Source organism: Catharus ustulatus, chromosome 2 (genome assembly GCF_009819885.2).
Source record: "Catharus ustulatus isolate bCatUst1 chromosome 2, bCatUst1.pri.v2, whole genome shotgun sequence".
Lineage (NCBI taxonomy): Eukaryota > Metazoa > Chordata > Aves > Passeriformes > Turdidae > Catharus > Catharus ustulatus.
In genome coordinates this window covers 89830606-89854336 of record NC_046222.1, presented here as the reverse complement: position 1 = coordinate 89854336, position 23731 = coordinate 89830606, and the positions used below count along the sequence as shown (strand labels likewise).

The 23731-nt window shown below is 37.6% G+C and overlaps 1 protein-coding gene across 1 annotated transcript; it reads right to left on the bottom strand.

The window, feature by feature from the left end:
- Positions 1–1666: 1666 nt before the first annotated feature.
- Positions 1667–14062, bottom strand: LOC116992271 (interleukin-5 receptor subunit alpha-like). Its single transcript, XM_033051726.1, has 10 exons — positions 13960–14062; positions 13472–13626; positions 13190–13337; positions 12557–12665; positions 12284–12471; positions 10583–10719; positions 9076–9220; positions 5231–5318; positions 3985–4072; positions 1667–1795 (listed from the first exon to the last, which is right to left on the bottom strand). The coding sequence occupies exons 1-10, from the start codon at positions 14060–14062 to the stop codon at positions 1667–1669; spliced, it is 1290 nt and encodes a 429-aa protein (XP_032907617.1).
- Between the last annotated feature and the right edge of the window lie 9669 nt (positions 14063–23731).

Here is a 23731-nt window from a genome sequence, read left to right as displayed (position 1 = left end):
ATTGTGATTTTTTTTCATTTTATCCATTCTATATCCTCACCAAGAAAGGAATCTATGAGCTCAAGATGGTTTCTAAATGCCTCCTCTAATGGTTTTTATCAGAAAGTAGGAGTTCTTTCCCCTCTTCTTGAAAGGACATTTCTGAACATTGGATAAATTGTATTGTCTACCCACAGAAATGGTGTCTGGTCACCCAAAAGAAAAGTTATTATGTTGGCTGAGGGTTTTCTCCTCAGCACTCAAGACAGAGGAGCTATTACAGAAGTTTTATCACTGAGACTTGACTCAGTACCTGATATCTACAATTTACCTTCTGCCTGATGGTTTGTACGGGCGTCAGGTATGGAGAGGAGAGCACTGATGCTCAAAGGTAAGGCCACCCTTACCTTCTGTGGAAAGTACAAGGCAAGAGGAAATGTAACATTACCTACTAAAGCTGATTGTCATTAACCTGATCTTACAGCAAACAAAGTCATTAATAGTCCTTTTGCTGTTCAGACATTTCTAGATTGAGCTTTTAGCTTGCCACCAGCCATTCCTAGCAATAAAGGAGAAATAGTGCAACTTTCACCATTGTGGGCCTTTTACCTAAACATAAAGCACATTTAGGTGAATCAAGACTCAGCACCGAAGTGTATCTTAGAAACTTTGTGTTTCAAAGCACAAACAATTCTTTGTATTGTTATTTCTTCCCATCAATATTATTCTGGCATGGAAAAACATTACCAGTAATGGAAGCAAATACATTTTAGGTATCTTCCAAACCTTCCAAAAATTATGTCCATCACTGATTTGTATTTCCCACCTTCAAAAAAGAAATGTCTTCCTTGAAAAATCAATTCATTCTCTTCTAGTCAAAAAAACACTGTCCCAAATAAGAGTTAGAATAGACCTGAAAATGAACTAGGCATAGCTCATCACCTCATGGAATCAGCAGACAAGATTCTTTAAAAGGCAGGCAAAAATAAATAGCAAAATTGGTCAGTTCTGAACTTTAACTTCTCCGAGTTAAACTTATTTAAACAATCACAGTACAACAGAAAACTTTGTTTTCTTTACCTTGTCTAGAGTTTTCTCGTTTTACTTATTTTACCAACTGGAAAGTCCACAACATATCTTCATACATATCTCTTCTTTCTGGTTGATGTGTGCTTACACAATGCAGTAACTCAGAAAGGGATTTGGGGTTTTTTTTTTTTGAGCTTTAGAGAACGCTTGTGAGATTCTCTTGTTGCTTCCAGAAATATTTACTGCTTCCACAATTTCTCATGATCTCTTAAATCAGATGTTGAATAGCTAGTATGAGATTTGTATGAACAGCCAATCTTCAAAAGGACTTGATCTATCAGACAGGACTTGGAGGCTATTGTAGCATTATGAAACACTAACTCTAATTTCATTTTAACCCAAGTGGACCTCAGTATTAGCTCATATTTTCTGAGATGCTCTAATTTTACTGGGCTGAAGATCAGTTTTTTAGAGGCAAACTGCAGGACACTGCTTTGCTTGTGATCCAAAGCTGATTTTAAGGATTGGATGTTGTCAGAGCACAAAGTACTTCAATTTATTTGGCTCAGACAAATTCCCACATCAGCTGTTCTTTGATCTGTTACAATATTGTCTACCTCATGGAAAGGTACACTTGCATGCAGATAAAAAAGGAATATCATCTCTGTAGGTCTTCTAACATGAATTCCTTCAAACATTTCTGTAGTTGAATGTTCTCATCTCTGTTCTTTTCTGTTGTTCCCAGAGTAACCACTGAGTGCATCTCCATTTGCACTGACATATGTTCCTGTGGATAAAAATTACATTATGCACAAAATCTGCATTCATTGGTATTAAAAATTCTGTATATTTTTACAAGCACTCAATTTATTTGGCATATAATTACCCTGTTACAACATACAAAGATTATATTAATTACTCTCTCAATCTACAAGTTACTCACAGACAAATTTGCTTAGTTGTTCTGAGCCTTAATTTTATTTCTTGGCACTCTCCATGATGATTGACCATTGTGCCATCAATAATCACTTATATCAAAAGATCATGGTGTCATCTCAATAATTTGTTGGTGTCATGTAGACAGTAGCTACCCAACTATGCTGAGGTCTTCTGTCAAAAGTTTATTCCATGTTTGTAATAGTTTTGGGACAGAAATCACTTCTTTCTGACAGTGATGTTAAATATAGGGTTTTTGGTGATTATAGATTTAATATAAAGATCCCTACATGGCAACTTAAACAGTTCTAATGTGAAGGGAGATGCAGAATATAAACCCGATGGTGATGATTCTGTATTCTTCCAGCCCATATTCATAGCCATAATGGGTATTATCACTTAATTTGCTCACAATTACTGGAAAAGTAGGTTTTGCACAGAAGAGGTGAAAAATATACTCTTTAACCAGCTGAGCTCAGGGTCAATATGGCACCTTTAACATCAAATTGGGTCACATTATATTGACCAGAGGTGTCATAGAAATTATTCTCAATTTTGAGAATAAGAGACTTGCCCTCAGGCTAGTTCTGGAGCTCTTGAGCTTTTCTGAGAAGATGAGTGTAGTGAAGAAGAGGAGCACAGTCTACTCTGGGAGCCAGCCCAAGGCTTGTGGAATTAACTCCAGGTTCAAGTTCAAAACACTTCAATCTTTTACTTTGTCGTTTGGTCATATAGAATATGCACATCATTTTCCCCATTAATTTAAGACAAAATTAAAGATATCGATTTAAAACTAAATTAAGATAAAATTAAACAACCCATTCCTCTTGCCTTACAACTCAAACCATGATTCCTGGATTGAGATGATCTGTGGTTTCTGTCAGAATTTGCAATCACATAGACATATTATTATAAAAAACAAAACAAAACAAAAAATACAATATTAGAAGGCATACATCTTTCTCTTGGGTAAGAAAACAGCATAAGGGAACACACTGGGAATTGCTAGTTAAATTGCTGTATGCTCTACTAAAAGATACTTTGATATTGCAGTATAAATACAATAATATGGGAGGATAGAGTAAAATTAGCAGAAATCCTGCAGAGTCTCTGAACAAATATTTTGACCACTCAGAGCAGAGAAAATCCCCATCAAAGTTTTCTATTTCAATGGTGTTTTGCACCAAAAAATCCCCTATAATTTGGGCACACCTCTGCCTTCTCCTCGTGTTGCAGAACCCAGTAAGAAGCAATCTTACTGTGCCTTCCAGCACACAGTTCACTGTACAGCTTCTCATGAGTTACACAGTTCTAAACTTCTGCCTGACTAGCACATTTTTTCCTGCAATTCACACAATGATAGCAATAATAAACACTGAATATGCAAGCCCAGGAGCTCCATTAATGACTGTCACAAAAATATTGTAAATATTTTAGTCTTTGTTTTGCCAAGTTGACTAAAGACTTGCAATCTGGCATGAGGTAAGCAAGCATCTGAACTCATAGCTCATCAACTCTTCCAAAGTAAACACCTCTGCATACAGCTTTGTCCTGAAGCAGGGGCACAGCTGGGGTAGGTTATACTGCATGCATTGTGCAGCCTCCTCCTTCCTGCTGTGAGAATGTGCACATTTACTACTGCACAGCCAATGACTTGCAGATGACCACAAAAAATTCCCCTTGACAACTGGCCTACATGCTTACATGTATAACATCCCATAACTGACTACTCTTCAGGGACTCAGGGTGATCATCCTTAAAATGTTGGCCCACTGAGTGTGGGTATGCTGAAACACCTTGGAGCACACTAGACATTTTAGTCCCCTGAGGATTTTTTCCATCCTGTCTACTGACATCATTTCCTGTAACTTCCACAAGTTTTCTGTTCTCTTCTGGCTTCACTACAAATGCTGCATATATCTTTCTCCCTTTTTTTTTTTTTTTAATTACATGCTGCTCCAAATGCAATGTTGTACCATTCCGATTGCAAGTAACATCATGCGTGTCAATGTGGTGAGAGAAAAAAGACAGCCACAGTACCTGGTGGTGAGTCTCATCTGCTAACCACGTTTTGATATCATCTGAAGGACGTGGAACAGGCATGGTTATAACTTCCAGGCATCTGTACCTGCAAGACAATGATACAGGCACGCGACTATTCTTGTCTGCAGGAACACATCAGACATAACTGTTTTGTAATATATGTTCCAAGACAGGCATCTACTATTTCTAAAGCCTTTTTTTTTTTCCTTTCTTTTCACTGTAGACACTTTTCTCCATATTTTCCCAAGCTCTCCTTTAGACTGACTGGTTTCTAACTTGCAAGAGTTTTAAAAGGACTGGATGGACATAAAAACCCCTATGGTTTCTACACAAATATTATTTCCAAGCAAAGAGAGAAGTTGTGGCATGCTAATAAATAATTATTCCTGTGTGTTCTTTCCATGATTAAAAATTGATAACTTCTATTATATAAATCAGGAATAGTGATTGGTCATTCATTAAATAATGTTTACTTATAATAGAGGCTTCACTTACATACTGCACCTTCCAAATATTAAGGTATCTTGAGTTATCATCTTATCCTGGACAAGTTTATTTCTCAGTACAAGAAAACCTTTGCTGCCATAGGCAGCTGTCAATAGGAAAGCTATGCTGCCATGCAGAAAAGCAGTGGCATAGAGAGAGTTAGCAGCACTAACTGTTGGTGGGTGTAGGACCACTACTATTACTTTACTAATGGTATTAATAATACAGCAAAAGAAGTTCATTCCAGCAGCCTGGCATCCCTTTTTTATTTATTCCTGGTAAACTCTCCAGCTTAGAGTGAAAGACTGCTTTCATAACACCCATGGATTATGAAATGAAATTGGACAGCATGACATGCTGTTCATCTCTGGCCTGATTAATATAGGTGGCCTTCAAGGCAGAACCTGTGAAAGCATGGGGTAAAGTCACACTGAAGAAAGAGAGGCAGCTGTCAGAGTAAGATAAAAATGTCATTTATAGTGGCAGAAAGACATCAGACAGGTGTGAAACTGGATCTGTGGGGGACTGTGGTAGGAGATACGAGAGAAGAATTATAAGTCTCAGTGCCTTACACTGGGTCATAACATCAAGCACTACTTTGTTAGAACAATGGTAGGAAATGCACAATTAACTGCTTCCCGTAAACATGATTTGTCTGAGAAAATCTGTGTTTGACTTTTATCTATTGTATGATTTACTCTCACCCTTACTCCTCTTCCACCAGAAATTTATACAGCCATCCAGAAATGTACACTACCTTCTAAATGCATACGTCAGCGATCCTCCAAGGAAAATCAGAGGACAAAACAATGTGAGGCTTAGCAGCAGGATATCCACTGTCTTTTCTTCAAAAAAAAAAAAAAAAAAGTAATGTTAGTTGTATGGGAGAGTATATGGGAGAGGCCAGAACAGTTGTTAAATGGATGAATTGCATATGGACTCATAAATATTGCTCTATTCATGAACTGTCACAGATTTAAAGAAACATTTCCTGGAGGTTTTTTAGAGGAAAAGGGTTTATGACTCAGCACTGTTCCTTCCTCATCTTCCTCCTTGTAGCCCTTAGCCTTGCTGCCGTATTTGTCCAGCAGTTCCTCTTGCTTCATTCCATTCCCTCCTTTTCCTGGAATTCTGCTCTCATATCCTGGGCATGGCCCGTCCTGCCACTGGATATTTCCACATGGCCTTGATGCCTCTGGATATCAAACCCTCTGTCCATCTGCTGTTGGTCCTGCTGCTGCTGCTCCAGCTCCTGAGTTCCTACTGCTGCTACCTCCCACCTCCACACACCACAAGTCCCCTGCTTCTGCCTCCTCACCACTTCACAGCTGTGACTGATTTAAAGCAAAATGAAAATAAAAGCATTTTGTCAAACAAAATATTCTCTTTGATTCAAGAAGCAGCATTTGGTTTCTATTACACTTACCTTTTTAACCTTGCTTGACAGAGTCCTGAAGAAATGGCATAAATACATATTTATACTGTTCAACAAGCATTACTTCTCTCTACCTTGCATTTCTTCATCCAAAATACCCAGAATAGCAATTAGTAATAGTATTTGGTTGACTCAGAAAGGTTTTTTTTTTCTGGGAAATTTTATGTTTTGTTTAATATCTAGCTTTAGAACCACAACTAGTTTGGATTGGTTTTAACTAAGTACTTTGAAGAAAAACAGGCAAGGACAGCCCTTAAAATGTTTATAGTCTGAGGCCAGTTAAACAGTGGTTTTAGGATCAATCTTGATTAAAAATCAAAGTATAAAAGAATGGAAAAAAGTCCAGAGTTTGAACCCATTTATTTGCACAAATTTCATATGAAACCAAGAAAAAAACTCAGAAATTCATGGGCAGAACTTATAAGATATGCCTTATATTCTTTAAAGTACAAAACTATTCACTTTAAGATGAAAAGGAAGTTATTTTCTTCTTGCTTTCTGAGATGAGGGCTCAGAAAACTTATTCTGAACAACCTCTGGACTGTGTAGTAGAATTTTTTTTTTTAAGTTTGTGGTAATTGCTCTGCATCATTCTGCTAACCGTATATCATGCACACACCCAGGAGAAGAGGAAGCCCTGCTCTTATCATCAGCTGAACCACAAAGAGGTTTGCTTCTCCTGCTTTCTTACTTCTTGCATTTTGGAAAGCAGCAAGAAAAGAAGCACGTACATTCTTTTGTGTAGACCATGTCATGGTGGTTTTTTTTTTCAGATGCAAATACTTTAAGTTTCACAGAAGTAACAGAACTTTGAAACCAAAACAAGTGGCTTGGTTTGCAAAAATGCAGAACACTTCTGAATTACTACAAACTTCAAAGTGATCTATGAATGCTCATCAGCTCTAAAAATTAGACCAATTATTTCAAGTTTCTACATATGAATAAAGCTGATTAAACATTTCTTTTTTTAGCAGAAAGTTTCTATAGTAAACAGCTCAGTTCAGGTTAAATTATGAGGGTTTTTTTTCAAGGCCATATGCTAATTCCAAAGGAGAATTAATGTTTTCCTCATGAGAAAATTAGCAAATTCTTTTCATGTCAAAGGAACATTTCAGAACAAATATTTTAGTTATGTTTTGAATTATGTTATTTCATTTTGATGTTTCAGCTTATTTTAAATGAATGCTAAAATGCCTTTTTAAAATGCATTCTTAAAGAAATGCTGCACATTTCCTAGATGAAACAGTAGAATGTAATGGAGAAGCAAGCAGAAAGCAGGTCATGGCATGCTTCTTCAAGAATTTCAGTATAAAGAGATCCTGTTATACCAGAAAATTCTACACATTTCAAAACAAAAATATTTAATGGATGTTTTTCTTTTCAGGTTACTTGCATAATGTCCATTTATACATGTTCCTAATTAGAAGCAGATAGAAAAATTTCCACAGAATACAGAGTAAAAAAGGACAGAAAAATTTGTCTCAGCATCAAAGTAGGTATGTAAAGAGATTTGGCTGAGCACCTGACCCTCCAATGGAATATCACCATAGATCCATTTTATGAAAAACACTGATCCTTCCTGAGTAGCAAGGAGGGGAATTGCTGCACCACATGTGCAGTATGCTCCAGGGTAAGCCATCATGCTGCACTGAACACACAGAGATATTACAACTCATGTGCCATGGTGGTCTTGCCCATCATAAACTTTTCTGAAGTGGAGGAAACATGCTGTGATTACTGAACCTCAGCAACAGCTGTAGAGGAAGCTGGGAAAGCAGCAATGTTGGAAACAGCTAAAGGAGATGGCACATGCTGAGAGATAGGTGTGGGAGGCTGGTACTGGAATGGTGACTGCTCAACTCCATTTCCTTCTTCTGGTGAAAGGCTGGCAGGGCAATCTGCATGCCTCCACCCAGAGGACCTCTTCTGATTTCCCTTATCTACACATCAATGAGTCTGGCCTGATGCCAGACAGACAGACCAGGCAGACCCCTCCTAGACTTTCTCTGTCTTTAGTGAGAGGAAAGGGGAATCTTTAAAGAGGAATTCAAGACTCTTATGGCCTGAAAAGTTATCTCCTCCACCACAATGAACATGAAGGGCAATTAGGTTTCTCTCTCCAGGTATTTCACAAGTGGCAGGCTTTTGAAGTTAAGTGAATGTATTTAGGGCAAAAAAGGTTTCAGCAGACCAGTGGGATACAATGAGGCATCTGATAGAGTAGGCAGCCAGTATCCAGTAAACTCTATAACTGAATTTACATTCAATCCATTTCAAAAACAATAATGTCTCCCCTGGCACTTCCTGTCCTCAGATAAATATGTATTTGGAGTTCAAAGATCAAAACATATTCCAAAATACAGTCTGTTGTATTAAATAATGATACTTACCTTGTTTTGTTTTACTACCCATAGTACTGTACTTTTGTTTTGCATGTTGGCACACAGACACAATTTTCTCTCTATAAATGTAACATCACACCACTGTACTGCTTGCCCTCTGCCTAACCTGACTCCAGGAAGCTTCTGCACTTGGAGGCATTTTTCTTATCATGGAAAGCACAGGTTTCCCTTGTAAGCATTCCAATGTTAGGTGTTTTCTTCATAGAGGTTGAAGGAAAAATATTGTGTTCATGTGAGCTGTTTGGACCAGAGCACATATATTTAAATGAGAGCTAAACCATTTCCTACCTCTTTCAGATAAAAAATGATTCCATCGTGTAATAAGGGAAATTTTGGACTTAGTCCTTAATGCCTATATGGTTTCATAAATGTTATGACTTTTGTGGATTTCTTGGCTTACTGATTCCAGTTGAGAGTATTTTTAGAGATGTGTGGGCTGTCCTTTGCAGGGCAAGGCAGCAGGATGGAGGGATGGTTAGGGACGTTAGGACCTTGTCAGCTGCTGACCATTACTATTTCCTAAAGGCTGTCAAGAGTCAGGTGTGATTTAGGACAGCAGCTCTGTAAAGACCAGGGAAGCAGAGCTCAGACTAAGGACTCCCCTTCAGCAGTGCCATGTGAGCCTGGTGTGTGCCATAGACCCCTAGGCACAGTTAGGACCCAATAAGAGCCTGGAGAAGAAGAGAGGCCATAATGAAATAAATATGTTGAATGGTAATAACATAACTCATGATAACAGTTACGAGTAGCAAATATATAACTTACCATCATGAATAAGTACTGGTTCACTCCAATCACTCCAGATCTTGTTTGCTATGCAAATCTCTTTCTTTACCCTCACTTGTGCTGCACATTTTTTTGCTGGCTTATGAAATGGATACTTATAGTTCTCTGCAGTGACATTTGCAATCTATCAAGAGAGGTTTAGGGGATTATTTTAAATTATTTTACATTGCAGTTCAAATAGATATAAACTAGGGATGTCAGCTACTACTATTTACATCTCTAACTAGTAGGAGGAGATTTTCTGAACAAGTTTTTATCTCCAGATACAATTTGACTCTCATCTGATGTATGTTAAAACTCAGAACTGATAGGATGGAAGGAGGTGTAATTTATGGCAGGACATTTAGGAATTTGAAAGCATTTTGTGCTACACTTTCTTCTCAGGTAGAATAAAATCTTGTATTTTTCAGGTGAAGGATGTCCACTATTTTTGTGACTATCTTGAAACACATGTAATTGTGCCTATGAAAAAAGCACATCACTTCAAAAGATCAAGCCCAAACATGGAGTGATGGAGTTTAAAGCAGAGGGATCTCTAAATCATCCACCACTTTAAAATACTGAATAAAACTTCTGTAAATAAACAATGTGAAAAATTTAGGAAGTAGTAACAAAAGAGAGAAAACTCTTGCTTGTATAAATTAAAAGTGATGTTAGAAGGCTACAAAGAAGTAGAAAGTATGAATCTCATACATGAAGAAGATGGAAAGCATGATCTCTTCTCCTCCTACTGACTGATGTAATGTGGATTTGACCCTGTGCACCATGTGTCTTCTTTCTCTTCCCTTTAAGACTCTTCCAGTTCTGGTGTCATTAATATTTTGTGGTGTTCAAAGCACAACGTGAAACTTCAGGTGAACTCAACATCTAGACGGGCAAATTAGTCACAACCTGCACCTTACATGTGACATGCTGGTCATATATACTTAAATAACATTTGACCTTTGCCTAAGAACACAGAATGGTTGACTCAGTCTGTGGTTCCATGTAATCCACAGACCTTTTTTCTTCTGTGTTGACTCCTGTATTTCAATTCCTTATTTTGTGTTGACATACTTGAGCTGTATTTCCTAATCATAGGATTTTCCTTATTACTGAGTTTCGCCTTGTGGATTTCAGACTTAACAAACATTTCAAATTCTAATCTTGTTTCCCATGGTACCTAACAGCCTTTCCTAGCTTTCAGACAACACTTCTTCTGTAACAAAAAACTCATTATGGTCTATGTGATACTAATGTGCAAATCAAATTTAATATAGGGGACAAAAACTTCCAGTTCACTTCAATGCAAGCCTGACTCTGAAAGATTTCATAAAATGTATTGATTTTTCATTTTTACCAGAAAGACAAGTTGCATTGTTCATTAAAGATAATGGGATTTCTTTAAAGTTTGTTTGAGATTAAATTCTGTTGAGTTCAAGGGATTCCTTTTTTTTATGGAAGTTATGTTATACAGACTAAGTGTACTACCGGAGAAACTGATTACCTTATGATCGGTTATTTTCACTTGGTATAAAAAACATTTTTTCCTTGCTGAACCAATAGTAGGTGGAGGTTTCCAGTGAATTTCAATACTTCTGTTTTCAAGGGAAACTGAGACGTTGATTGGTGGGTTCAGCTTTTCTGAAAAATAAAGAGCACAGAGAGACCTTCTGTACCTCATGCTCTTTCTCATACTTAAACTGATGTAAAACACATGAAAATACATTAGTCCTAAAAATAAACAGCTGAGTGTTTGGGAGTTTGCCACACCCAAAGGAGTCATTCTAGTGAGTGACACATTTTCTTTGAAGTTGCTGTTCAGTAACTGTCTCAAAATAAAGTGACATAGTTGGGGTTTTTCACACATCTTTCTAGGAAAGGCAGAAAGAGTGGGCAGGAGAAGAAGGCCCTCTCTGGAGTCTGTGTTGGTGTTGAGGAGACCTAGAGGCTGCTACTGGCTCCATTGCATGTAGGGAACACGTGTTTTGTCTACCCACAGGCCTGGTATTATTACTTTTAAAAAATGGAATTTCATCTCTCCCAGAGGGGTTCCAGAAGGAACACTTAGAAAGTCTTCATAGAATCTTAGAATGCTTTGGGTTGGAAGGGACCTTAAGAACCATCTAGTTCCAAATCCTCTGCCATGGGCAGAGCCACCTCCCACCAGATCAGGTTGCTCAAATCTCCATCAAACCAGTCCTTGAACACTTCCAGGGATGGGGCATTCACAATTTCTCAGAACAACCTGTTGCCCAGAGAATTTTTCTGAGTCAATACATGAAGATTTCTGCAGATGCTGGAAAGACTCACAAGCCATGAGAAGAGTAAGATGCAAGTTTTTGGTTTTTTGTTTAGTCTCTGAAATACTGCTGCCAGACCATTCTGCCTTCCGTAAGGATGTCAAGAATAGGCAGCAATTTCTTTTCTTCCTTTTGTGATATGTCAGATTATAGCTGGCTTCTATTGTAGTGTAAAGATTTAGGTAAAGCAAACAATTCTAATGTCTTAGAAAATGTCAGATGACATCTAACTCAGAATAAATTTTTAGAGTTTTGAATTATATTTTTGCTATCCCTTGAGCTATGACTGATTCCCAGGTTACAGGTCTAGAAGATGATCAACATGTTAATGACTTAAAAGGCATTAGAATCTGCAATCTTTGCTAAAATTCGGGTGAATTTCTTACCCATGAGATTAATTCAAACTTCCCAGAGAAGTTAGGAGAAGTAATTTTATATGATCATTCAAAACTGTTGATAATTAAAAATAACTGCCGAGATATTTTTAACTTAAAAAGTAAATAAAAAGGCTACTAATGTTTGAGAACATTAAATTCAGGTTATAAATTAGACTTGTGACTATTTATGCTCTTTTTCTTAATAAGACTTGCTCAGCACAATAAAAAAAGATAGAAAAGAAAAAAATGGGAAAACAAGAATATAATGCTTTTAAATATTGTTTTCTCACATAAGCCTATCTTTTATTTTAATTAAAATTATAGATAAACAATGTTATTAAATCAGAAAAAAAATTAAAAACCTTCCACCCTAATCCATTTTGTTTAATCTTTATGTAACATTCACACTGAGATGAATATCTAGTTAGAATTAATATTATGACTTGTCACACCTTTTTCCTTTTTTGCTTTCCATGAAGTAACCAATAAATAAACTTTTCATAATATACAATAATAGACAATACTTACCTATTGTCTGAGGTGTGAAAGCTTTGTAATAAGACAGTCCTCTTGAACTATTTCTCAAATTTCTCACAGTTATATTTAAATTTATTTTCCTAGATGGTTGGAAATTTATTTCTTTCATATGGCATCCAATATTTTTCTTCTTTATATTTTTTATGTATTGCTGGCATGCAAAAACTTTTCCTACATGTCTGTGAGAAGGAAATAGAAGTTTTCAAAATCAAAGGCTTAGATCCAAAATCATGGTTTACTACTTATTTTGCTAAACATGCTTACCTGTATGAGGTAAAGATCTGGATATCTTCAGGAGCTTCTTCTTTGATGTGCCAGGTGCAGTTGAAAAAAGTAATGTTATATATGATGCATGAAAGATTCTGAATGTAGACTGCAAGAAAGAATTGGCAAAAATTAAAAATAGTGTTTGTTTGACATTGATTTCCTAGTAACAATATGACAGCTGCCTTTACAAGCCCATTATATTGGCATATTTCTAGAAGCATGAAAAAGTATTATGTGAGCAAAAAGTAGGTCTTTTTGCTTTTTAGACAGTGAAAACTGGGGAGCACATCTGCCACTAACACCAAAGATTTACTAACTCACTTAAAAATAAATTAAAATTTCTGATCTTTTGAGAATTGCTGAAGTCATGTGATAGAGAAGGCAATCTTCATGAGACATGGGCTGGTAGGGAAAATGAAGTGTTTGGGTCATACTGACATCTTGCTCAGCAAAGCTGCAGTTTTCTGAATCTGAACACATCTAATAAAGGAAATAATTCTGCAATATCTCTTTATTCTTAATAGAATAAAGTAGCAGAAGATAATAATGAGATTTCAGGAATTCTCCAAGTAAGACAGGAAATTATCATAAATGTTTGGATGTCCTAACAACAACTAGGAAATTGCTGACCTGGAGGTGCCTTGTAAATAAGTTCTGTCCAGTCACTCTCCTTAATTATGTCTTCTGTTTCTTTTGCAAAAAGTTGTGTCTTAACCTTAGCATTAAAACCAGAGTGTAATTTAAGATGTATTATCTTTTCCTTCTCCTGCAGTCTTTCCTAAGAGGAGAAAGAAGAACTTCTGTGAAGGTAGACAGTTCTAAGTATTAAAAAGGAAATTATGGAAATTTATCTACTGAATGATATGATATATTATTTCACTTTACACTATGTGCAACCTCTGAAGAACTTACTTTCCTTTCCTTGGTGGTATTGAAGAATTTATAAACCAAAATATACTTCACAGCATATTTCTTGGTTTCTTCTTTTGTCAGGTTATTGTTCCAGGACAAAATAACTCTTGAATCATTCTTGGTGATCCACAGAACATTATGCAGCCTAAGTGCATCTGCAATTAAAATGATACTTCATGAAGAGAGGATTCTCCACTGCTTACACAAAGGAATTGTCCCTCAGCAAGGCTTGCATGCACAGTAGCTTTACCAGGACCTCTGTTCTTGCATGGAGCAGGAATTTCTGAGCTTTGCTGAATATGACTTTCAGCAATGGGAATCATGCTGCTCTTTGCAGCTCTCAAAATTAATTGATTCACTTTTGCCTGTCTTGAACACCTCTCCTACTGCAAGTCTCTCTGTGCATCATACAAAGTGCCTTGACAATTAGATTGCTCACATTAAACATCTGGGATGGCTAGCATAGGAACTGTTAGTACTTTACTTACCCTTGATGTCTTCTTGTCCACTTGCCAGGATTGTGGAAAACAGTGTCTTATGCTGGAAAAAGCTTAATATCAGCAGGACAGGAATGACTGTAACACGTGCCATAGCAAAAGTTTCAGGCCACAGGTCTGAGGAAACTGAGACTCCTTAGTTCCAAGTTTGGTTGAAAAAGTAGTTAGAACATGAGGTTTTCATTTTGCATCTGTGAAATATTAGGAAAGTGTCACCTAGATGCTTAAAAGGTGTTGAAAGAGCAAAAAGTGAATATGAAATGACACATGTTTGACAGGTCTTGTTGACTGGTGCCTGCTGTTCCCAGGATGTTCCCACTCTAACTGGGTGCCAGGGCCAAAGAGAATGTGTGCCATAGAGCACTGGTTTTGAGCGACAGCACAGCTTTGATTGCAATCCAACACAACAGATATGACACTACTGACACCGCAGGTGTTTTGGATAGGGCCCCCCTGACATACCCACGACCAAATTTTAGCCCAGTAGCTGTACTTGTATGTGTCATTTGGCCTCTTGTGACCATAGAGAACTGATATTTCTAGGCTGTGACTTGTGCTACCTGGTTTGGGAGGATATGAACCATAAGAAGAGATGAATCTTGCCATTTGAATAAGTTTGAGCAAGAGAATTTCAGGTGTTTGCTAAATTTTGAATACAGTGAGCAAACAGATTCAGACTGATCAAAGTTGGTTTTAGCAAGACAGCGTTACTATTTCTCTGAAGGGTCTCATTCAGAGGTTGTTTTGATGAAAAATAACATTTGATACCTTCTGTGTTCATATGCCTCCATGTTCAGAGGCTTTCACTCAGTAACTGATTTATCTTGGCTCTGATTGTTTTCTCTTTTAAATTCTCAGACGTATGGTATTCAGGGAACAGCACCTGGAGCTATATCAAAAGGTTTACAATACATTGGCTAGTAAGTGGCTCTGGTTACGTAGAGGAAAACGTGTGAATGTTCAGCACATCACAAAACTCTGCAATGAGGTTTCCTGGAAAAACTAAATACACATATACTTAAAATCACATACATATAGAGATTAATTTATAATGCAATTTTATCACAATGCAGTGAAAAAGAGATCACTTAAGGAATGCTGCCCTTGTTTATGAAGTGCTGTGAAAAAATAATTTCAGAAAAACATGTAAGGCTGAGGTTTCCCAATCTGGGTCATTCTGGAGTGATCTCAACTGTAGCATCAGCAGCAGCTATAGCATGCAAGTCACACTGTGCACAGAGCCAGCCAAAAGAAGAGTGAATTCTCCTGCTTGGTGTGCCCAGGTAAGAAAATAATTCTAATTGTCTGGAGAGGGAAGGGGTGAGCTGTGCCATTAATTGTTGATCTAGAGCACTGTGATGTGTGGAAAGAGGAAAAAGTCAGGGAAAATATAAAATATAAACAAGGAAATTTTGATGGTTTGCTATTCAGCACATAGTGACTTATCCCTCCCCATGGAATGAAGCAGTCAAAAACAGTCCTAGGAACACATAAGTACTTTATTTAAACTGTCAGAAAGGGAAAAATGAGGTTGGAAAACACTAAGCTAGTTAAAATACTTGTGGCTAATATTAACATGATTTTTTTTGAAAACATAAGTCAAAAGGGGATGTGGAACAAGAAAAGGAACAAAATAAATCTTACAGTAGCAACAGTTTTTGGTGTTAGAAACAAAAATGGACATAATCTGTGCGACAATATAAATGCATCTAGCTGGACAGAGGACACACAGGGCAGACAAGGAAGATTTTAAAGTAAGCCTGAACAAGTTTAGGAGAAAGCCTACCAACCTGAGTCAAAGAAAGACATTTCAGGTGAGAGCAGTGCTGTTTCCCCGAGGTGAGCTGCTCCCAGGAGTACCTTTTGTAGCGGACAGAGAGGCACTTCACCTTCTCCCACCGATGCTGCGATGGGGGACAGCGCGAGCAGGCTGCAAACGGGAGCAGGCAAATGCATGGAAAGCTGGTACATGGAAAGCCACCAAAAAGGGCTAGAGATGGATTCACAAGCTCACATCCTTAATTCAGCAGCTGTAGGTGCTGGGGGAATACTCAGGAACGGGCTGCAGGATGTGGCCAGAGTTGTGGATTATTTCTGAGTAACACCTCCTGTTCTCACTGCTGCAGGCAGAACAGCAGGACAGCTGGACTGACCCCACAGGGTATTTCTTATGTTTATATACAATTAATTAGTCCACAAAAAACCAGTAAACTGAAAGCAGTGGAGCATAATTACGTCTGAAGTGACCAGAAGGGAACAAAACCTTTCCATACATAAAAAGTTTCTGATTCACAACTTGTGAAAGAACACATATTTTCATTGATGCCAACATAGATGAGTTGAGAGACAGAACATTTCTTTTCAGACATGTGCAGACAGGATTTTGTGTTCCTCATCCTGTGCTGCAAAGAGGTTTGAGTTAGCATATGGTGCTGAAATTCAGTCATTGATGTGCAAAATAAAATTCATTGCCTGACATTTTTTTTCTAATAGGACTCTCTGGCTCTTTTGTCTCTGAAAAAATGCATACCAGACAAAGATACTTGCAGACAGTCCAGTTAATCTAGTAGGACAGAAATTATCAACAATCTAAACCATCTAAAAAATAACCATAATGCAAAAAAAATCCCAAAAAAATCCCCCCAAAACCCCCCACATTCTTTCCAAGAATTGTGCTGTCAAAAAATGAGAGTTTAGTAAAAAAAAAAAAAAAAAAATACTATAGATATTTTACCACTTCTTTTTATTTTATTTATCAACTTTCTTTTATTTCTGAGCTTTAACTATGACTAATACCTGTTGGTTGGTGCCCAGCAATGTCTGGTTTACAGCAGTAGGTTGTTGGAGTAAGAGAAAGGGAAGAGAACTGACAGGAGCTGCCAGCCCATCTACAACTACAGCTGTAGAGGCTGTTTGTACAAAGCCCACCTGGTGAATTTGGGAAGTAGACAGAGAAAGAAAAATGAAAATAGCTAAAACAAGTTTCATAAAACTTAAGAGCTGTTAGTTCAAATGGCAGAAAAATAAACTGGTTTATTTTAAATCTACATTATACATGTGTTTGAATAAAGGTATTTTTGAAAAGTTTCTGATTAATATATCTTCCTAAATGCAAAGGTTAGTTTCTAAAGAAATAGTTCTAATATACATATATTTTCTTTGAAAAAAAAATAGAAAAATTGTCAAAAAAGACAATTTCAGGTGGTCTTGACAATTATATTGTGTCTAATTTGGAAAGAAAATTCAACCATTAAACAATTAAATCTTTTATTCATTGTTCTAATTCAGAGTCTTAGATGAAGGCAGTCACTGGGACTGTTTGTCTGCTTAAGCCTGCCTAAAACTTAGACTTCATTTAAGGTTGTCAAGTCACACTTTTCAACACTGCCCACCCCATGCCATATTTAATAGTAGAAAGTGTAGAAATTGATGAATAAATGATGAAATAATATAGGTCAAGTAAATTTTAAATCTCTTGGTGGCTGAAGAGTCAAAAGAGGAGCATCATTTACATCCTTTTTTTCAAAACTTACCTTAATTTTAATTCTTGTCAAACCCTGGGCATTGTTTGGGCTGAGAAGCAGGGCAGATCAGCACTGGAGAATGTCTTGGTTTAGGACTACAGTGAGAAATTGATTCAAGGCACTTCCCTTTTCACAGGGCACTCCCTCAGAAAAGCCCATGGCCAGGGCCACTTCCCACTGAGGGGCTGAAGCACACCTCTGAACAATCAAACACTCACTGGAACCTTACCCAAGGTCTTTGGACCTCTAAGGAGACACATCTCTGCATGACTAACTCAGGGCTCTTGCTATTATTTCCTTTTTTGCATATGGAAGAGAAAGGTTTCAAAACTTTTATGTATTTTATATTTTAAGAAGTCAGACTAAAGAAGAAATTAAGTCACACAGTTCAGGTGTAAACTATGAAATTAAAATCTCAGAAAGATCCTACCCTACTTGCCATTGTTCTCGTGGTTTTTAGTGGCTAATATGCATCTTTCAGTGTGCACCAAATGAAAAACAAACAAAAAAAGTCATAGAACTAATAAGGAAAAGGAGCAAATAAGTCTTGCATCTTGAACAGGTAGGACTGTATGTTTAACTCTGTATCTGAAGTTTTGTCCAGCCTAGTATCTAACATTGTCCTTTTAATTGGATTGCTTTATAAAGTTAATTTGCAGTTATCACCAATGCAATTGCAATTCACACTGACAACATATGAATGTCCTTTTGGGGGGAGCTGACTGACTTGATAATAAGTGAGTTTGAAGCCAACCACTTTATTATACTCACTGATATTTTGCAAGCCAGCTTTCCATGTTAAACTGGATTTAGAGGGGCAATAATGGATAAAAGTTGTTGACTTTTTTTTTTCTTTTCTTTTTTTTTTAAATTTATTTTGACTTGGAACATATATGCCTCATTGTTCACATTAAAAAGTTTATTTACTAAGGATCTGACTCCAGGTTTTGGTGCAAAAATGAACTTAAAATGTCAAGACTGCATTATTTATTGCCTTTTCGAAAATTGCCAAATTTGGAAAAAAATATTTCACAATCCCTTCTGTAAAGGGCTGAAGAGATCAACTAATATGATTTTTTTCATTTGCTAGCTGGTGTAATCCTTTCCAGAGCATAGGAACTGGCTTTTCTGTGCTTTCTCCATCTTTAGATACTGGACATACAGCAGAAGAATGCTGAAAAAGGAAGAATCCCATTAAACACCTTTGATGCTTAATCAGTGAAGTGCTAGAAACCTAAAGATCTTCACTCTCACCCCAGGCAGAGGCTGTTAGAGTTATGTATAGAAATAGTTTTATTCTTTCCGAATGTATGTTAAAAATACATGTTTCAAAGAAAATACAAATGAAAAAAAAACAAAAAAAAAATCCAACTATAGAAATGTCACAGAGAAGATCAATGGAATGTTTCAGCTTGTTAATAGTAAAGTCTTAAAAACTGCTGCTTTGTCTTTTGTGTGCCTCTTTCTTTCAATAAAATATGTTTGACAGTGATTGACTGACTTATATCTAGATTTTCCTGATACATAGATTCAATAAGCTGATCTTGATCTTAGATTAGAAAAGGATATATTTAGGTCCATGTGGTTTTTTTTAATGAGGTTTTCTTTGTTGTTTTTTCTTTTCATTAAAGCTAGATAATAAAATTGTTCAAGGTAAGGCTAAACCAACAAGCCTTTACCTCAAGTGCTTTAATCCAATTGCTTCCTTTTTCTGGTGTTAATCAGACATGATCTTATGGTGGGGACGTACAAAACCCACATTTTTCTAGTGATGAACTAAGATAGGAAGGTAAATGCTTCTGGAGAACTTTGACTATATTTAGAAGTATGTTTTATTTAAGTGAGAAGAATGTGACTTGGAATCTGAAATCCAATGGTAATAGTGACAAACCTGACCTCAAGCCCAGTACTCAATTTTTAAAATGTAGAAAACTTAATTTCCCCTTGTTTCTTCTGTTTATTAGAAAAACATGTTAATTTTGTCTGGTTAAGGGTAGTTTGTGCTTTGAATTAACAGTAGCACCTCAATATTTGCAGTATATCCTTCCTCTTCTCTTACACCATAACTCACTACCATTACTGACTTCAGAGAAAAGAAGTTAATTACTTTACACACATTTTCTGGAGTTCTCTTAAAATTTAAATAATCAAATATTTTAATTTTATTTTTTAAATTTTTGTATTTTGAATTTATTCAGGAAAGCAGGAATGGTAGGAATTCAACATCTTTTCCCCATCCTTAACAGACTCTCACACTGAGTTGCATGACAGTTTCAGCCCATCAGAGTGAAGCATTGGAACCACGTGTGGCTTTGGGCTGCAGTCACTCCACCAGCTTTGGGTGCCTGTGGAAAGGAATGATGGCTCACGCTCCATAAAACCTGTGCTCTAAACAGTGTTTAGTAGTTGACAGCCATTTCTGCCTTAGTTCTCTGAACCCTGTGTGTAGACAGTGAAGTCCCATGCATGTGACTAAAGGACAAGGTTTTTTCCTTCTCACAGCCCCTGCAGTCTACTTGTTGAGTTGACACAGCTAGTGTCAGCAATCACGTGCTGGGGATATCTGGGGTGCTCTTGAGTTCCACCTCTGTTTACAGCAAGAGAGGAAAAGGGGGAAACTCATTTTTTGCTTTGTAATGAAATGAAAACCAAGTTTCAGAAATTTGGGTTGTTAGTGATATGTTTCACTGCAAAGGAGTAGTGAGACAGGCATAAAGGATAGCAGTAAGGTAAAGGGAGTGTCCTGAAAGTGATACATGCTTGTTAACAGAAGGGAATTTTGAAATTACAGCTTTCTACTGCAGTGACTAAATTTCCATCATCTGGGTCTCTTAGTTCTGTTTTAAACTTGATCTCATGTTTGTGTTTCATATAATAAGGATGGTAGTTGTCCATGGAGCCTTCTACTCTGCATCTGCAGTCTCAAAATGTAACGTTTCTTTTGTCATGGATTATTTTGTAATACTTTTCAAATTGTGTTTATGTATATACACCAATGCAAGGCTTGAGAAAGTAATTTCCTGGAGGAGACATCTCTGTGCTTTCTGAAAATTATCAGCTGCAACAAATAGCCAGCTGTTGACAGTGAAAGTCAACCTTTGATACAATGCCTCTGTTCCAGTTTCTCCCAAATCCCACAGGCAGAGATTTATGAGATAGCAGTGTACAGGTTTGGGGTACATTGTAGGATATAGTGACTTTGCATCAGGGGTGAGAAAGAGTCCTATAAAGGATTGCAATACCATATAGCCACGTTTGGCCTTAGCTAATCAAGAGGAATCAGTGAAAGATTTCAATTATAAGCATAGTGCTGTTAGTGTTGTGATTACAGAACCATTAGACTAAATCAGATCCATTTAACACCTGCCTTAGGATATGCGCTGCATGTAATGGGAGAGATGGAGGAGAGCATGATTACATAAAAACAGAATCCTAATCTTTCCTCAGTGAGAACTCAGACACGTAGACATAATACAAGTTTTCCAAATCACACCAGATATATCTGAAATAGCTAATTGCTACTATTCTTGTCATTTCCATTTTTAATTTAATGAACTACATTAAAAAAAAACTTCCTAACACAGGTCAAAAGCTGATGTCTCATTATGCACACGAATTTCCTCTGGAGTGATGGTCAGACTACTGATGCATCACAATAGTTGTGACTATGAGCAGCCTAAGAGAATAAGGCTTGAAAGAATGATTTCTCTTTAAAACAATAGCTCTGCATCCTGAATATCCCTAAGAAGAGATACTTCTGTATTATTTCAAGGAAACTGGTGAAACATACCTAATATAGGAAAATTCCTAGGCAGTTCAGAGCATATATATCATCACCTGATTATTAATTTGTGCAACTATTCCTGATCAGATATATTCCAAGTGATGACAGCAGAATAGTTAATGTCTGCTCCCCCTGTTAGGATAAAACCTTTAAAACCAAGCAGATTTTAAAAACAAGATACTCTAAACAAGAAAAATTTACTCCATTCTACTCCTTTCATGGAGCATTGTTAAATTATCTTCATGCTGCTTCTATACAATTAATATAAGAATGTATTTCAGAATGATTCATTCTATCTTCCTCCCCTGTTGGTATGCTGAAAACATTTCAGTTACAGTAATTTCACAACTATAAGGCGCACCCTTTTGACTAAAATTTTCCCCGGAACCCAGAAGTGCGCCTTATAGTCCGGTGCGCCTTATCTGATGGACAAAGTTCAGAAATTTGCCTACCCGGAAGTGAGAGCTGCGAGCCACGGGGGGAGCCGGCAGGGCCGCGGCTGCCAGGTGGAGGCGGGGCGGAGTGGCAGCGGCCCCTCCAGAGGCACCCCCTGGCCCCGTGGAGGCGGCATGGCCCCTACATCCCAAGGAGGCGGCACAGAGGGGCAGCAGCCACAGTCCGGCCCCAGAGAGGCGGCACAGAGCAGCGGCGGGCATGCCCCGGCCCCGCCGGATACAGGCAGGCCTGGGGGCCCGCGGCACCTCTCCTGCCGTGTACAGGCGGGCCCGGGGGCCAATGGCTGCCGGGTTGAGGCGGGGCCTCAGCCAGAAACCGCGTGGAGGGAGCTGGGGGCGGAGCCTCGCTGCAAAAAAAAGTGCGCCCTATAGTCCAGTGCGCCTTATCTGATCTACAAAGTTGCTATTTTTGCCGACTCCCGGGGGGTGCGCCTTATGGTCCGGTGCGCCGTATGGTCGTGAAATTACTGTACTCAGAAACACTCCCTGAAACATTTTTAAACTTCAAGTCCTAATTTTCATAATGCCAACATCAAGAGCTAGGACTGGCACTGGCAAAGCATCTATTGATTTACAAGCAGTCATTAAAAATCTGCTTCCTGTCTAGATTTCTGATATGGAATAAGGAGCCTTCTAGTGCTTGTATAGGGTGCTCATTGCATAACCAAATATGCAACATGTATGTGCAGATGACATTCTCAGTGAAGACAAGCATGTCAGTGTTTATTATCAACCAAACATGGAGGAAAAAAAGGCTATCCACCTGCTATAGCCATCATTACAGGAAAAATTTTCTTACCTTTGTAACACTCCTCCCTACCAAACTCTATCTGCCCAAGAGTGCAATAGTAAAGAGCAGCGTTTAACACTCAGTTGAAAGAAAACTGATTCTCAGCCAAACAGTCTGGTGATACAAAATTCATCAGCGACAGGCAGAGAGAAAATGTCCATCCATCTGGCAAGTGAAAGTAAATAAACTATTTGTTTGTGGGACAGCTTTTGCTCACACTTTCGAAACATGTCAGCTTCTTCACAACAGATCCATCTAAGAAAATAATTGTTCTTGGTCACTTCACCCAGAGACATATTATGAAATTCATTCTGTATTAGAGAAAGATGCATTTCTAGGCACTCTGCTCATCAGTCTTAATTTTTGATATTTGTGCTTGTTCAAACTCATTACATGTGTAGACATGACATGGTGAATGTCTACTTTACACAAAAGACTCGGGAGCGAAAACTCCCTTCCAGGGACATACTGAGGCATTCAGACGTGGCCTGAAGATATTAATCCCTTCTCATGGGCTATAATTGGCTCAACTACAGTAAAGACAGAGGCAGTTGAAATGTCTTAGAAGGTGTCATAAATCATCAAAGACCCCTCCACAATCTTGCATCAGACTGTATAAGACTCCCTGCTCCATGGGTGGTATCTCAGCATTCCCACCCAGCCCAAGCTTATATTAATCCTTTGAGCTATGTGTTTTTTGGGTTTCCCCCATTCCCAATGGCTCAAGACTGTGACCATGACTTTGACCAGTGGGCATAAAGGATATCAAAATTGCAACAGTCAAGTTTTGTTTTTGGATCCACAGGTGGTGATACCTTTCTACTCTTATCCTTTCTTTCTTTTCCCTTAAGTGTTATTTCCATGCTTTTATATTACTATGGATAATAACCAAAATATGTACATAACTGCTTTCCATTGCAAACAAATTATTCTAAAATAAACCCTACCTATTTATATTTATATTTATATTTATATTTATATTTATATTTATATTTATATTTATATTTATATTTATATTTATATAATTACCTATCAGTCAGTGTAATTTTGCTCTAACCTGCCCCAAAGAGATATACTAATAAGAACCTGGTTTACCCTCACCTTCTGGGGTGGGTTGTAACAGCAATGAGCTTTGAAACAATTATATTCTCACCCAAAAGAATGACCTATCTACAGACACTGTTGTTTGTCATCAGTAAAAAAATAGCCT